General features: G+C 40.8%; 2 protein-coding genes across 3 annotated transcripts in view; one reads left to right on the top strand and one right to left on the bottom strand.

The window, feature by feature from the left end:
- The window catches only part of LOC127043273 (trefoil factor 2-like), a 30,271-nt gene extending 28,521 nt beyond the window's left edge, over positions 1-1,750 (top strand). The window contains exons 3-4 of the mRNA XM_050937245.1: positions 236-382; positions 1,737-1,750. Coding sequence (XP_050793202.1) covers positions 236-382; positions 1,737-1,750 — 161 coding nt within the window. The remainder of the gene's footprint in view (positions 1-235; positions 383-1,736) is intronic.
- Positions 1,751-8,217: 6,467 nt separating this feature from the next.
- ABCG1 (ATP binding cassette subfamily G member 1) overlaps positions 8,218-15,857 on the bottom strand; it is a 98,461-nt gene continuing 90,821 nt past the window's right edge. For both annotated transcript variants that reach the window (XM_050936570.1, XM_050936572.1), the window contains exons 13-15: positions 15,321-15,479; positions 14,416-14,534; positions 8,218-12,956 (exon numbers count right to left, since the gene is read on the bottom strand). In XM_050936570.1, coding sequence (XP_050792527.1) covers positions 12,728-12,956; positions 14,416-14,534; positions 15,321-15,479 — 507 coding nt within the window. In that variant the 3' untranslated portion in view covers positions 8,218-12,727. The remainder of the gene's footprint in view (positions 12,957-14,415; positions 14,535-15,320; positions 15,480-15,857) is intronic.

The raw sequence follows: 15,857 nt of genomic DNA, 5'->3' as shown, positions 1-15,857 counted from the left end.
GGGCAGAGAATTTCATAATTACTTGCTATAGGATTTTTGTACGTTTTTTGAAGCATCTAATACTGGCCAATATCAGAGACAAGATGCTGGGCTAGATGGACTGCTGGGCTGATGCGGCATGGTCATGCCTAGGTTCCTGTGTGCTCATCCAAGTGTGAAGATCACAGTGCAGAGTGGCCCTAAAGCATGAAATGAAACTCACACAATCAGTTAACTTGGACTTTGTTTTAAACAGCTCAGGAGCAATGTGCGCAGCAGCCATCTGCCCGAGTGAACTGTGGCTATCCGTACATCAGTGCTGAGGAATGCAACAACAGAGGGTGCTGTTTTGATGACAGTATCGTTGGTGTCATCTGGTGCTTCTTTCCTAGGGCAGAGGAAGGTAATAGAGCAATGGGCCTGTTTTTCCCAGTTCCACAATACACAGAAAACATCACTGTAGTATAGATTAGTTCAGTGTGATTAATCTAAAGCAGTAGTTGGATGGGAGAAAATTGTCTGTAAACAAATAACATCTCTGGGCTGGGATTGTCTGCTGAGACTCCAGGAGGCACAGAACACACAGGACTAGCCAGTGGCAGAGAGGGCCAAAGCCTTTAATCCACTTTGGGGAACCTTCCCAATTCTGGGCACCTTCCAATTCTGGGCTAGACAGTGGCCAAAACTTGGCAGAATATGAGTGAGTGTAAGGATGGGGAAAAAATCAGTGTCTGGGGAAAGCAGGGGCATGGAGGGTGAGAAAGGAGAGTATCCATCTACATATCCATTCCTTCATTTATTTGATTATTTTTGCTTACATAGTAAACACCATATGACGTACCCCAGACCATACATTTCTGGAGTTCAGTTAGGGTTTGTGACTTGTAAATTAACACTGTTGGGAAAACATGGGACTATTGGTGACTCTCTGTATAACATTAGAACTGAACAAAATTTGGAAATTTTGGTCCCATGGGAAATCCTGACATTTCCACATTTGTTTTCATCCCACACTGGGGTGAAATGTGGCAATTTCTATTTATTTGTTTTCTGCAGAATGGAAATTCTGAAAACATTTGATTCACCATTGTTGAAACGATTGAAATACAATATTTTGACATTCCCAAAACTGAAATGTTTCATTTTGGTGTATTGAACGGAACCCAAACATTCAACATTAATCAGCATTTTCCCATTGTGGCTCATTGACTCTTGGGAGCTACAATTCAGGGGCTTGATGTCCCTATCCTCCATTATGGGCCAGGCTACATCTCACATGATACACCCAGCATCATTTTACTCCCATGATGCATCATGCAGCTTGATCAGAGGGAAATCCACATTGTAGTATTTCAACGAGCCTGGCCCAAAAGAGAAGATGGGGGGCCCCAACTACAACTCCCATAAGGCAATTCACTGATAGGGAAATGCAGCTTAATGTTTTGTTGAACTGATTCAAAACAAAATGTTGTGGATCCGTTCACCAAAACAAAAGATGCTGATCTGGGTTTAACTGATCCAAAATTAAATATTTTATTTCCGTTTTTCTGCTGAAAAATCAATTTTTTGGGTAAAATCAAAATTCTCCTGTGGAAATTTAGATTTTGCTGAAACTCATTTTCCATAGGAAAATCATTCTCAACCAACTATAGTAAACAGCTTTGAAAGTTAGCAAGCCCTGTCTTTGATGTGGAATGGATAGACTTTGGTTTGGAAGCAGATATCAATGATGTGCTTTTGTTTTGTTTTTATTCCAGAATGTGACATCTAGAGTGAATCTGTCTCTCTCCGCTGAAATTTCTCAAGCAGGACAAGAACAGAAAGCCTTCCTGTCTTACACTATGATCTCCATTAATTGCCAAGCCATTTTTGGCTCCTGTACTTTTGCTTTTCAATGAGATGGCTCACCTCTGCTGCCCACAAATGTTTCAATACTTTACTATTCAAAGCACATGACTTAAAAAATAAAAGCAGCAAACGAAAAGCTTTATAGCAGTTTCCAATCCTTCTGCAATTACCTTGGGGCTAGATTCTGATTTGTGCTAGGGAGTAAGAGGGATTACAAATCCCCCAACATCCCTATAAGGGCCCTTAGATATAGGTATGTGTGAACAGGTGTGCTGGAAAATGGTGGAAATGGGCAGAAGCTTTACCTGCAATGGTAATAACAAGCAGAACATCTGTAAAATATGTATGCATTATGTAACTCTTCATGGCACAGAAAGAATGCAGAGCAACAAACGAGGCCAAAACAAAAAGAGAGAAATTGATACAATCAGTGCTTCTGAATGATCTGGCTCTTGACAGTTTTTCTTCATGAAATAGATCTTCCAAAATATACCTGCTAGATAGGTTCCCTTTTATGCCACTTTTAAAGACAGGCCTCACTACTGAGGCATTGTACTACCTTAAAACTACTGACCATCTCTCAAACAATCTGATCCCTGCACAGTTAATTTATCCTTCAAAAAAAATTTAAATAAGACATAGGAAAAAGATTAACCTTTATTGTGATGACAACTTCCCCAAGCCTTTGTGCTTTTATCCTGCATTATGAATCAGGGTTTAAATGGCCAATAAGTTGAAAATACAGCACAGAAGAGAAGCACAGTGAATCCTTTTACTTAATATTCTCTTTATTTTTTTAATCTACTCAGAATGAGTTACAGAAGGTAGCTGTACATGTAATGTAAACCACTTCTTGCACAGGTGCTAATGAGAGGTTTATGTTTTGACTTAGTGTTATGGTATTCACCATAGAATCACATCCTGAAATAATGAATTTACATTGACTCTAGTGCTAGATAACATTTTTGGGAGTCCTGTTTCTCTTTGGTTTAGGAACAGTTAGTTTAGGGGGCATGCAAAGTCCGTGACCAATTTTGCAGGCCTATGTAAATATAAGAGGCGATCTCAGCTTTAATTGGAAAACTGTCTGGACCGTCGCCTTAAAAAGGCAAACCGATTGCTAGCGATGAAACTTTGTCCATGTAATCTTTCCAAAAGCTCACTAGTTGCTTATGTTATCCAGGATTGGCCATTTTACTGACTTGTAAAAAAACAACAGCCAACAGCTTATGAGTAGCCCCGTGGACCATTTAATAATAGGAGTCACTGTTGCATTAGTTGCCTCTAATGATCGTAGGCCCACTACACAAATCTACAGCGTAATAGGATAAGAGGAAGCCTTGCCCAATGAACTAAGCATAGGACTGATTGTAAGAGTCTCATATATTCTAATCCCTGCTCTGATACCGGTATCCTCTGGGGTTTCAGTCAAATCATTTAACTTTTCTGACTCTGTTCCGTGCCTGTAACAGGGATCATCTACTAATAGGGCCTCCATCATTGAAGTGTCTGAGCATGGAGTGTCTGAATTTAGTCTCATAATACCCTTATGAGATATTATCACCATTTTACAAACGGGGAGCTGAGGTACAAAGAAACTAAGGGAAAAATCCTGGCTCCACTGAACTTAATGGCAAAACTCACTGACTTCAATGGTGCCAGGATTCCACCCTTGAATGGCTTGTCTGAGGTCACATAATGTCTGGGAGAGATCTGGGCATCGAACCTAGAATTCCCGAGTCCCATTTCAGTGCCATAGCCACAAAATCCTCCCTTGTAACTCTGTCACAGGGAGGAGGAGATTCATTAATATTTGCAAAGCACAACTTGGAGTGCTAAAAGTCACTAGAAAGAACATGCATAAAAGCATCTGAACAGCTCCCAGATGGAAAGGTGTGGAATGTGGGCAAGAAAGGGCATGTCTGTGGTGACATGGACTTCAGCCTGAGTCTCAACATGAAGATGAGGTGCTTAGAAACATGCTCCTCTCTTTGGCCTTACTCCTCCTAGGTCTGAGTAACTTGGCAGTGCTCTCATTTATACAGGATTGGGTTTGTCTGCACACCCTGGCCTGTTCATCGCTCCTTCCTTGCATTTATACAGACTATATCTTCTGCTTCCTCCTTGATATTTTACCTGAAGAGGTTCACCTAATGAGAAGATTGACCCTGTACCAGGACTGTACATAAGGAGGGAATTCACAAAAGTAATATAGCGCATGCTTCATTAGCATGTATGTACAAAAATGAAACTGTTGTAGACCTTCAGCTTTTCAGGATGAAGAAAGGAGAAGATGAGGAGCTGAAAGAGTTGAGTAATGCTGCTTAATATGGCTTACTCCCAGCACCCTCTAGTGCACAGTCAGTGACTATTTCATCTGAGAAAAGGCATTGGTATAAATAGGAACTAGGGTCATGGCTAATTTTTATTATTATGTATGATATTGTAGGTAGCAGCAAGAGACCAGTCAGCCTGAGGTTCCATTTTGCTAGGCACTATAAATGACAGTCCCTGCATCAAAATGCTTATGAAAGACCCTAAAAATTCACTAAAGACAAATAAATTGATTTCATGTGTAATTCATAATGCTGGGACACATGAACTCACATTTTCCCCAGATTTGTATTCACAGCGCTTTTCATTGGGTAAGAAAGCCCCTTGCATATGTTGGGCTTGATTTGCAAAGAGAGCCACCTAATTTACACATGCAGGAGAGCACGAGCAAATTGACTTTGTGTGCATGTGGCCAACGAGATACATCACTGTCCAACTGTGCATACAAATACCTGCTTTATGGGCACTGCCACAGTAAATACACATACAAATTAACCATGCAATTGTAATTACTTTTTGCACATGCTGTTGCAAATCTGACCCTTTGAACACCAGGCCTTTCCTTAAAAATGAAATAGTCACATTTACAAATTATTAATTTTAAACCAGTTATATCTCTACTATAAGTATACGCTCTGTCATGACTTCATGGGCTTGTCTACACTGCAGGGTATGGCCGTATAGCTATGAGGTCCTAACCCTAGTGTTGATGCATCCTATAGCAATGGAAATAGGTTTTCCATCGCTGTAAGAAAACTACCTCCCAAAGAGATGGTAGCTACATTGAAGGGAGCATTCTTCCACTGGCCTGGCTGCATCTACCCTGGGGATCAGGATAGCATAAGCTACAGCAGTCAGGGTGTAGATTTTTCACCACCGTGAGCACTGTAGCTAAGTCAACTTAAATAGACTAAGTCTAAGGCTCTTGGTTGATCAAAGGCATTGCCGCCTGTGTCTTTCAAGGATATTAGGAAGCAATTACCTAGTAAATATTCGGCTGTATTCAAAATATGTGTTCCTTCAAAAAGCATTTTTTTAAAATCTTGCATCCATCTAGCCCCTGCATCCCAACCAAAACCAAAGCACTTTACAAACTTAAACTGGGTTCAAAACCATAGGCTTGAGCCTGCAAAAGCCCTTGCTCCTGGGAGTAGGCTTTGCTCATCTAAGTAGTCACACTGACTTCAATAGAACTAAGCATTCAGGTTGATGGGAGTTGAAAACATTTATACCAGGGCTGAATTTGGCCCAAAGAGAGGTTAAGTGATTTATTCAAGGCCAAACAGCAAGACAATGGTAAAGGGACCAAATTCTGATCTCATTGCAAATCTGGAGTAACTTCATTGGAGAGTGCAAAGTATAAATCCAGAAGGAACAGTTGTGAAAATTATAAGCTTGCAAAACCAGGGGACTACTGCTAATATTGTTAATTTGTTTCTGGTAGTACCCACAATGTGCAATCTACAAATACAGCAAAGAGCACAATCACTTCCCTGAAAAAGTTTGCCTTCTAAAAACACAAAATGGAGCTGGAGGGCAAGAAAAAAAAAAGAGGTTCAACGTATGAGTAAAATGGTCAGATGGGAATTGGCAACATCCTCATTAAACAACGTGTTAAGAACATTTGCATGATAAGAAATACCAACCCCACAACTTAGCCACAATCAGCCAGTTTGTTTCTTGTAGGCATTAGGGTAGAATGTTGGTCTACAGGAGAGACTTGAATCGGAAGGAAGTGACTGTGGACCAGCTCAGGAAAGAAACTCCTTGCATAGGGGATAGTGTGGAAGAAAGCATAGGGATGCTGGTGGAAGATGCAGACAAATAGGATGTCCAGGTTGTTGTCACAGGAAGAACATTGGGATGCAAATAGGGGTATAATGGAAACTGTTCTGCAGCATAACTATTTTGAGAGATGGCTATAAGTACCATAACATATATGTGGAACTAACAAAGAGCAATACACTGCCCCGGATTCATGGCAGAACTCCCCAGACTGGGTGTATATGTCTAAGAGCAGTCTGTGAAATTCCAAATCATTCACTGGCAGATATGCTTGTCAGTTCTGATTGAGAATGAACAGGGACTAAGGCAGTAATCTGAAAATAATAATGTTTTATTTGATTTTTGTTACATCATCATAAATGTTCTCTGTTTTCAGAAAACAAAGCCCTAATTTGGAAAATAATGCACATACAAATTTCCTACAAGTATATAGAAATATACAAAGCTTAATCTATCATTAGAATGCCCCACATCCTAAAGTTGGTACTCAGGTCTATTGTGCCAATGAGTACGAACTACAAAGGTAACAAGCAACCTGAAAAAGACCAGGTTTATGTATATCTACAACAGTGCAAATATATCACAGCGCGCAGGCAACAATTGTCTCTAAAGAAGCATAACAAAGTTGATTCCTAGTAATGCATCTTGCATCACAGAAACAAGAGAGAACAATTACATATTAGATAGACAGTGTATGCACACCTTTGCACACTGATTTAAAATGTTACTTGCATTGAATCTTGCATTTTTTTTAAAAAAATTAAATAATAACAAATTCAAGGGCAATATCTCACTACAAGTTCAACTGACTGAGATCAGGTATTGCACAAACAGTCTAAAACAAGTCAGCTAGAGTCCCAACTACACTGTAGGACTGATTTTTTTTTATTAAAACATATCTATAATAAAAATGATCATTTTCCTTTCCCATCAGAGGAGGACACTACAAATGCAGTTTATTAACTTTTGTAGCATGCTTTATGGCATTTTTCTGTCAGAGCATTTTCTATTTACATTGCATTGTTTTTCAAAAGATTCTCATTGGTAAAAGTTGGTATAATCAGAGTTAACTCAAGCAGCCTGATTTTCTGAAGTAATAGAAAGAAGTCATTAATAGCATTTAATTTTAATATGTTCCTAAAATAAGAAGTAATGGTGCAAAGTCATAGATGTCACCAAAGCACAAAGATCTTTCAGAAACAAGGACTTCATATTGTCTCTACAATACACTTAAAATACATTTTAGATTTTCTGGGGGGAAGGCAGGGGGAACAGCATTAAATCCAGCACTTCTATTTTCAATGAATTTTGCAAAGGCAGTTAAGATATTGGAATACCTAACATTGGCACCAAGGGCTCATTTATGCCATTCTGTTTCTACACTGTACAATGTGATACGCAGTGAATAAGGACATGACATAACTTGGACTCAAAGGGTGAAATTCACTACTGTGCAGAAGCCTAGCAGAAGGACTATCACCCAGAGTCTCAAAGATATTTAGGTGTCTAACTCCCAAGGTCTTGATCTATGCCCCAGTTAAGTCCCACTTAAGCTGTGGATAGGCCTTGTGCTGGTTCCATGCACAGGGGTGGATTTCATCCCAGAAAGAGGATACAATCCGATGATTTACATGAAAAAGAAAAGACTTGGAAGAAAGCAAAGACCTATTGAAGGAAGACCCTTTACATGAAAACAATATTAAGTACTATACATTACACAGAGTTGATATCAGAAGTCTGAATTAGGGCTCATGCTCTTCAGTACTTTTGTTCTTAGTGTATGTAGGTGCTGCATGGAATGTGTACAAATAAGTAGAAATGGGCCAGTGTCTGCCTAGAGTTAAAACAAAGTTGTTATGGCTGAAGGTAATTGCAACTCATGGACATGTCCGAAGCACAGTAGTATACATATTAAAATCCACCTGAATGTAACGCGTTAAAATGATCCCTACTAGATAAAAATATCATTTAAAACAGGATAGTCTGGATTCTCTCCTGGAAGTTGCCGAGTATTCTGGGACCCAATCCAGCAAAGCCCTTTAGCACGTACTTAACTCTAAGAAAACAAGATTGACCTCAACGGGACTTAACTACTAGCTGGTGCCTTAACTACTAGCGGCCTATCTGGTGACATGGCAGTGACAGGGGTTATACAACATATAGATGACATGTCAGAACATCAGCCCCTGCCTACTTCATAGTTCCGTCATGGCTTTTAAAATGTCTTCAGTATTATCATACTTTACGAATGGCACGTCACAATGTGTCAACTATGAGAGTGCAACAGATGTACATACAGCGGAGCAAACAGCTGATAGGTCAAGGCTCCATAGCACACATATAATCTTTGTTTTCCTGCTGCCAGTGGGTATAGGGAGCATTGAGTCAGGATTTGTCAATATACAAGGTCAATGTAAAATGCATTAGGGCTTAATGTCCCCATCGCTTGTGCCAAGGGGGTTAAGACACAGACACCATAAAACAGCAGGTCAGAGTGAAACAAAACAAAACTTCAAAATGAGGCCATGGAAGTGCTGGGGGTGCAGTGAAGGCAAGATCAAGCCCTATGTTTGCTGTGTTATGATAATAAGATTTAACATCTCATGCAAGGCTCCATGCAGCGGTAGGTAAGGTTGCTGCCCCTTTTAGCCAACATATAAGCAGAATCAGAGACAAACATGATGTTCAAATAATTCACTAATGAGATTTAAGTAAAGGGCTGCAAAAGAAACAGAGCTAAACAATTGCTGTCAGGAAAAGACTATGTCAATGTTAAAATTTAAAATAAAAATATTCACATTTAATTGGCAAAATCAGTGTAGACAGTGGCTAAAAGCAGCATGGAAATAATTTTCATTGTGGTCCCTAACTACCAGTACAAATATTAGTGCTGGATCTTTGGGACTGGAACTCTAGGCTCTTGCTACATGCATTAAGAACCGGCTTCTGCTCTTGCTCCAGTGAACTGCCAATTCCATTGTTCACCACCCAGCTATTTGTGTTCATGCTAACTCCAAAAGCATGGACTGAACAAAAGGCAAGTCTCAATTCAGGAAAGCATTCCTGCTTAGGAAAGCACTTAAGTGTATCTTTAAATCCCACTGAAGTCAATAGGGCTGAAAAATGTGTTTAAATGCTTCCCTGAACAGGGATGGATTTAAGAACACACTGAATCAGGGCCCCAGTTGCCAGACTGGGATATCAAATTCTGCAAATGGGAGGTGTCAAGTACTGACTAGCACAGCTTAACCCTTGTGAACAAATCCAATTATCTGAAAAAGTTGGGACTCACTAAAATAACACTTCCTGAATAAGAGCCTGATCCAACTGCAGTTAAAGTCAATGGTAGTCACCATTTCCATTGGTATCAATGGGCTTAAGGTCAAACCCCACACATGAAGCCCTGTCATCTTGCAAAGCCTCAAAAGGACTAACTTCAACCCACTGAGTTAGCCACTTTCATAGATCCTAGTGCTGGAAGTGTCCTCTTGATTTATCCAATTCGAGTCCATTGTATTTATCTGCAATTTCAGGGGGGTGAGCAAACGGCAATGTTGAGGAGAGGAGAGCTCAGTGAATTGAAAAAAGGAGGCACATGTTTGTTAGGCCACCTGGGGGTTGCATCCCCTTCACAAGGATTTTCAGCAGAGGTCGTGTTTACAAGTTTATGAGCCTGAACTCTCCTCTTGAGCCCTGTACGGTTCCTGAATACAAGGGCCTTAGGCCAGGAGAGAAGAGGGAAATAGAATTAACACAGTACATTTAAATATAATTCTATTATTCCACCATACTTATGGCTGTAAATACTAACCATTTATTTTTTAGAACTGAACAGCAGTTCTGGATTTGCACTTGTTATACAGAGAGAAAAATATAACTATACAATCATTTTTTGCTTAGCAAAATTATGCCACTAACAGTAGTATCTGTTTAACAGTGAGCACATAGAAAAAATATACCTTCTTCTGTGGGGTGGTCAGTTTCTCTCTTCCTTCTCACCCCCAGGAGAACACTTTGCATTGTAATAAAGAGCTTAAAAGGTTATTTCCTATTTAGTCAGGGTCACTGGGGAATGAATACATTACACAAAGGCCATGTCTACACTACAGGGATGATAATGGCATAGCTACAACACTGTAGCTGTGCTGGCGTAATCCTGTAATGTAGATGCAGCCTATATCAATCAGGGTGGAGGATAGCTCAGTGGTTTGAGCACTGGCTTGTTAAACCCAGGGTTGCGAGTTCAACCTTTGAGGGGGCCATTTAGGGAAATGGGGTAAAAATCTGTCTGGGGATTGGTCCTGCTTTGAGCAGGAGGTTGGACTAGATGACTTCCTGAGGTCCCTTCCAGCCCTGAGATTCTATGAAGGAGTTTTCCTGTCGTTGTAGAAACACCACCTCTCTGAGTGATGGTAGCTATGTCAGCAGAAGCATACTTCCATCAGCTTAGTTGCAGCTACACTTGGGGTTAGGTTGGCATAGCTCTGGCATGGATTTTTCTCACCCTTGAGCAACACCGCTATATTGACCTAAACTATAAGTGTAGACCAGGCCTTTGATATAACAAATACACTCTTCACCATAACCTTTGAGCCAATGCAAAAAGGAGACATGTCAGTTTTCTGGGCAGTATGGCCCTGATCCAGTAAAGCTTTCAAACAAGTGCTCCACTTTAAAGACATGAGTAGTTCCAGAAGTCAAAGAACAACTCACAAGTGTAAAGTTAAGTATGTACTTAAGTGCTTTGCTGGAATTGAGTTTATAAGAACCTCATTAGAATGGAATGGATCCATCTAACATGGAGCACATGGGGTAGCAGAGAAACTCTTTCTTTTGTGAGAACAATCAGGACAGAATGGGTCACCCTACACCATCACACCTTTTTCTAAATGAAAACATGGTGGTGATCAGTACAGGGTTCATTTCTGTAGTCACACAGACTGATGTAAAACTGTAGACCCACACACCAGTCTCCTACATAGAGTACCATGATCGGGTGTCCTCCCTATGCAAGGCCTGAAGGGGTTAAGGTGGCCAGATGGGCCAATTAACTGCCTAGGCTGCAAATGGAGGAGCCAGGGAGCAGGGACTAATTAGAGACCAGGCCCAGCAGGAAGGAACAGGAGGGCCTGCATAAAGCCCAGCAGCTGAGAATAGGTAGGGGCTGCAGAGAGAGAGAGAGGGAGAGGGAGGATGCAGTCACTCTGAGAGTGAAAGCAGGCAAGGCAGGAAGTAGCCCAGGGATACAACAGTAAGTTTTAGGACTATGCAGACCTTAACTGCTTGTTGTAGGTTCCCTGGGCTGGAACTCAGTATAGAGGATGGGCCTGGGTTCCCCTACCAGCTACTGGGGAAGTGGCGCCATTAAGGGGCAGTGAGTGGGAAGACTGCAGGGGACAGCAGGTCCTGAGAGACTCTGATACCCTAGTAGGGGAAGACTACATTGACCTGGTTGGAGGACCAAGCCATGAAGCAGGAGCAGTTTCCAACCCAGGACACAGAAACACAGAGAGAGGATGCAGTGCAACAGCAGGAAGGGGAGTCTAATCCCGAGATGTGCACAGACGGAGGCAGTGAGGAAAGCACACCATGACAGTAACTCAGACACAAATGTTCACTATCTCACAGAGAGCATTTAACCAGCTATCCTGGTTTGCAGGGTTTCTTTAACTATATTCTAGCTTCAGCCAAAAGGAAATATTGGAAGCATTTAATGTTTGAATTGCTGCATATATGACCAAAAGTATAATGATACAAACCATATCCACACAGATCTGGGCTAGATAAACAAAGAAACCAATAGACTGCTAAAATCTTCTAGATGTCATTACAAAAGAAAACAGCCTTGGAGCTCTTTGCTTTTGCATTCACAGGAGGTAGTTCATGTGGATAATGAACACAATTAGCATTTTAACTATCACATATAAGGTGGGTTTAAAAGACATTGCAAAAACAGATTTTTAAAAAAAATAAAGCAATCATCTGTGGACAGCTTAAATATTCCTGACTATCTGTGCTCCATATTTTTTTACATGGGAATCACAGGTTTACAGTTCTGACTCTGATTTTGTCTTTTTTCCTTAGTATTACAATTTCTGAGTCTGAGACCATGTCATCAAGTAAAGCACCAGAATTCTAAATTTAGATAGGGTATCACTAGGATTTTTTTTTTTTTTTACATATTATCCATCTCTATTAAAAATGGACATCTTTTCTTGAGAATCAGTAAGCTAACAGACTTGGGTTTGGATGGAAAATCCTTGTGGAAGAGAGATCCAAAGTGATACATTAAAAAATTTCAAAGATGACACTCTGAATTTAAAATGAAGTGATAATACTACTTTCTTTGCATCCCTCCACTTGGTACTTGACTGACTGTTGATTAATAATCACCAGCCACGTAAAGATGTCATTGTACAACTCTGGCTATCAGGGCAAACATCGTCTTATCACAGAGATGGTTTTCGTAAAGGAAAGTTCCTGAAACCAGTTTTTGTTGCAGTTACACTGTTTCACAGTTGAAACTCTACATTCAAAATTTCCTTCTATTTTTTTCTTCCTAATTAAAGCTAGAAGTGTAATGAAAATGTGACCCAATCCAACTGGACTGATTAGCTTAACACTACACATCCACTAACCCAATACGGCTCTCTATGGGCTGGAGCATAACAGCATCTGTAACTGGGCACTGGACACCAGCCTCCCACGATGAGACAATAATAAGTGCCCTCTACTGCACGTCTAGAGCTCTTCCTATTGGATAGTTTTGTTTGTTTTTCCTTTACCTCTCTGCTTGGATTTTGTATCTGAGAACAAAATAGGCAATAAGACGCAGAGAGAAGAAGAAAATTCCAAGCACAATGAAGTCCAGGTAAAGTTTGGCATTTTCTACATCCAGTTCTCTCAGGATGGCCGCTGATTTTTGAAAGTGGCAAGTATCATCTTTGTCGCAGTGAAGATCTTCTCGATCCAACCCATAGATGGAGAGAATAACGCCCTCAAACCCATACCTAGAAAGGAAAGGATGGATTACAAGATCAAATTCTAACCAGGGCAAGAATTTCTCATTTTTTCAGATGTTCTCAAGAGGGAAAACACTCATAATTAGAGCTCAGATGGTAAACACTGAAGAGTTAAATATTGTCCTCAGAGGCAGGAAGTTAAAGGCCAGATTCTCGTCTTGGTTGCACTCAAGCACATCACACTATAGTGGGTTTTGCATGGGTGCAAAAGGATAGAATTTTGTCTTTAATAGAAGATTAAAAAAACAATACAGTCAACTTTCCTTAAAGGAGAACATTATTTAAAAAAAAACCTCAGAATAACCTCTGTTTATATTTAAAAAACATGCTAGTGACTTTATTAAAATTGACATGGTTAATATATATATTTTTAAAGAGAAATATACTTAGTGCCTCAAGACAGTTGTATTGTGTGATGAGGAAGAAACTGGAATGTCTCATCCTAATTGTCCTCTGCACGCTTCTCATGGCACATCCTCACCAGGAAACTTCCCCCAGCTCTCCTGTCTAACCTGGATCTGGTCTCGCTTAGGACCTGATCCTGCAAGCAGATGAGCTAGCATGGATCCCTCTGTAGGATTCTGATTTCATTGGGACTTCACATGGGTTGGAAAGGGGCCTTAGGAACGAAACCATTTCTCCACCATCCTGACACTGGATGCTAGCTACCATCCCAGTCTATACTGGCTTCTAGCTTCTGATAAGTCTCTGGATATGAGGAATGAACTTGGTCTGGTGTATTTGCAAACCAGGACAGAGTTTGACTTAGCTTGTCTTTATAGTTCTACAACCTGGAAATAAGCTATTTTTCAAAACCACCTCAAACTGACTTTGCCATTATCTAGGACTTATACAAAAGTTGTTTGAGTGGACATTTTCTAAGCCCCCTTAGCTCCCTCTGCAATGTCACCTTCCTCACCATCTTTCTCCGGAGAAAACCCATTGGACACCCACAGTAGTATCATTATTGGTTAAACTGGACAAACAGGCTTTATCCAAGAGGTCTGTCTGAACCATCAGTGAGATATGCCATGAGATACACAGTAAAATGCTAAACAGCCTCCGAAGTGAAGTGCTGGCAACCCCATTAAAGTCTTGCTATGGACACTTTGTCCTCACCTTTATATGTCAAAGCAATTGGTCCAAATTCTCCGCAGACTTACATGCTGTGCACTCCTTGAATTTAGTGGGATAGAACAAGGCATAAATCAGCACAGATATTGGCCCATTACAAATAATCCATGCTAAGATTTTTCTTATTTCATGTTGTTATACATACTTCATACAGTAAAATAATTTGGGATTGTTCTTTTACATATATTTCCTACTGGAAACATGGAAATACATCACATTAAATCCTAAAAGAATGTGTTGTAAATGTGGTAATTTTAGCATTAAAAGACAAAAAATGTCCAGGTTAAGATATCACTGGCTTCCCACACGGTACCTGACATATGAGATGTAGGACATCCATTGGAGATATGCGGGAATGGTATCAAAGCTGACAAAGAATCCTGAGAAAAGGAGGACTGGGATGGCTGTAACCGGACCCACGAATGTTGCCACCTGGAAAAAGGAGGAAACAAATGATGCCTTCTCAGATAGTCAAAGAAACATCCAGGGGTTCGGGGTACTCTCTACTTTTAATTTCTTCACTGCTGTTGGGGAAGGTGGTCTTTATTTCAGCAAACACTCCCTAAGGCACAAATCCTCTGTCCTGCGTCAAACTCAGATAAGCAGTTGAAGTTCAACCAGCCACGCTACAGAATGGCATTGCAGTGTCATGCCCTGCAGCTAGCCCTTCTTCAGGGCAGCAGTCATGTCAACAGCTGCTTCACTCCCTCTCTGTAGATGGTTTGGGTTATAGATCTGTTTAGTGGTGACTCTGCCTTGCCTCCTGCACATTTCTGTCTGTACTTGGATGCCGCTAGTAAGAACAGCTGCAGGTCCCCAGCACCCTACCCCACTTTGTACTACAGAATTACATCAGTTCTGCAACTTATAGGACATGATGCACTTGTGGGTGAGTGGGGTATAACATCCTTTTGAAAGAGATGGGTGATCTGGCAACTCATTCAGTGCTGAGGTGCTTAAAGAGCTCATTCTTTCAAATGCTGTAACAACATCACTGCTTTCTCGCTATTATTTATTAATTCTCAAGCAGCTGTAAAGACCCCAAGAACCGGCTAGAGAAGCCCTTCTTTGCTGTTTCTTTGCAGGTGGTTCAGAGTGAGATGAGAAGCACAAAGGAGGTCAGGGAACTTACAGCAGCAGCTGTGGCAAGAAGGCATAAGTAGCCATTGGCAGGGGAAGCAAGGTTCTGGTGAGATCATAACACACAAATGCCAGTACCTGAAGCGATGTGGAGGCTGCACCTATCAGAAGACCTAATGACTGAGCTACCAGCGATGTCATTGTCCCCAAGGCCGCGAATAGGACAAATCGGAGTGCATCTGATGGCTGTGAAGTCATCCAATACACGATGCTGCAATATGCCACAGGAAACATAATCTGCAGAAAGATACATCTGCAGTTACTACATTATAGAGTCAAGTCAAAAGCGAAACAGAATGTTTCAGTGTTGCTGAAAGCAATATAAACACCTAGAAAGCATTATATCCTACTTAACCCATCTCTCTCATCCCTCAATGCTGTACTCAAAGTGATGATGCTCAGAGGGGAGTTAGCACATCCACCACATCCTATCAAATCTATCATGTCCTGCGTGCTACCTTAGATTGAAAAACACAGCTTCCACTTGCTACCAGCCCTTTGCAGCCACTAGGCACAAAAGCAAATGAAAAGCCCCTGTCTTTGTTTAGTTTATTTATTCAGGTTAGATACAGGAGCTTGATTTCAATAAGATCCTGCCATTTATTCCCAGTGAGT

This window comes from Gopherus flavomarginatus, chromosome 1 (genome assembly GCF_025201925.1).
Source record: "Gopherus flavomarginatus isolate rGopFla2 chromosome 1, rGopFla2.mat.asm, whole genome shotgun sequence".
In the NCBI taxonomy this organism is placed as follows: Eukaryota; Metazoa; Chordata; order Testudines; family Testudinidae; genus Gopherus; species Gopherus flavomarginatus.
This window is presented reverse-complemented; position numbering and strand designations above follow the sequence as displayed.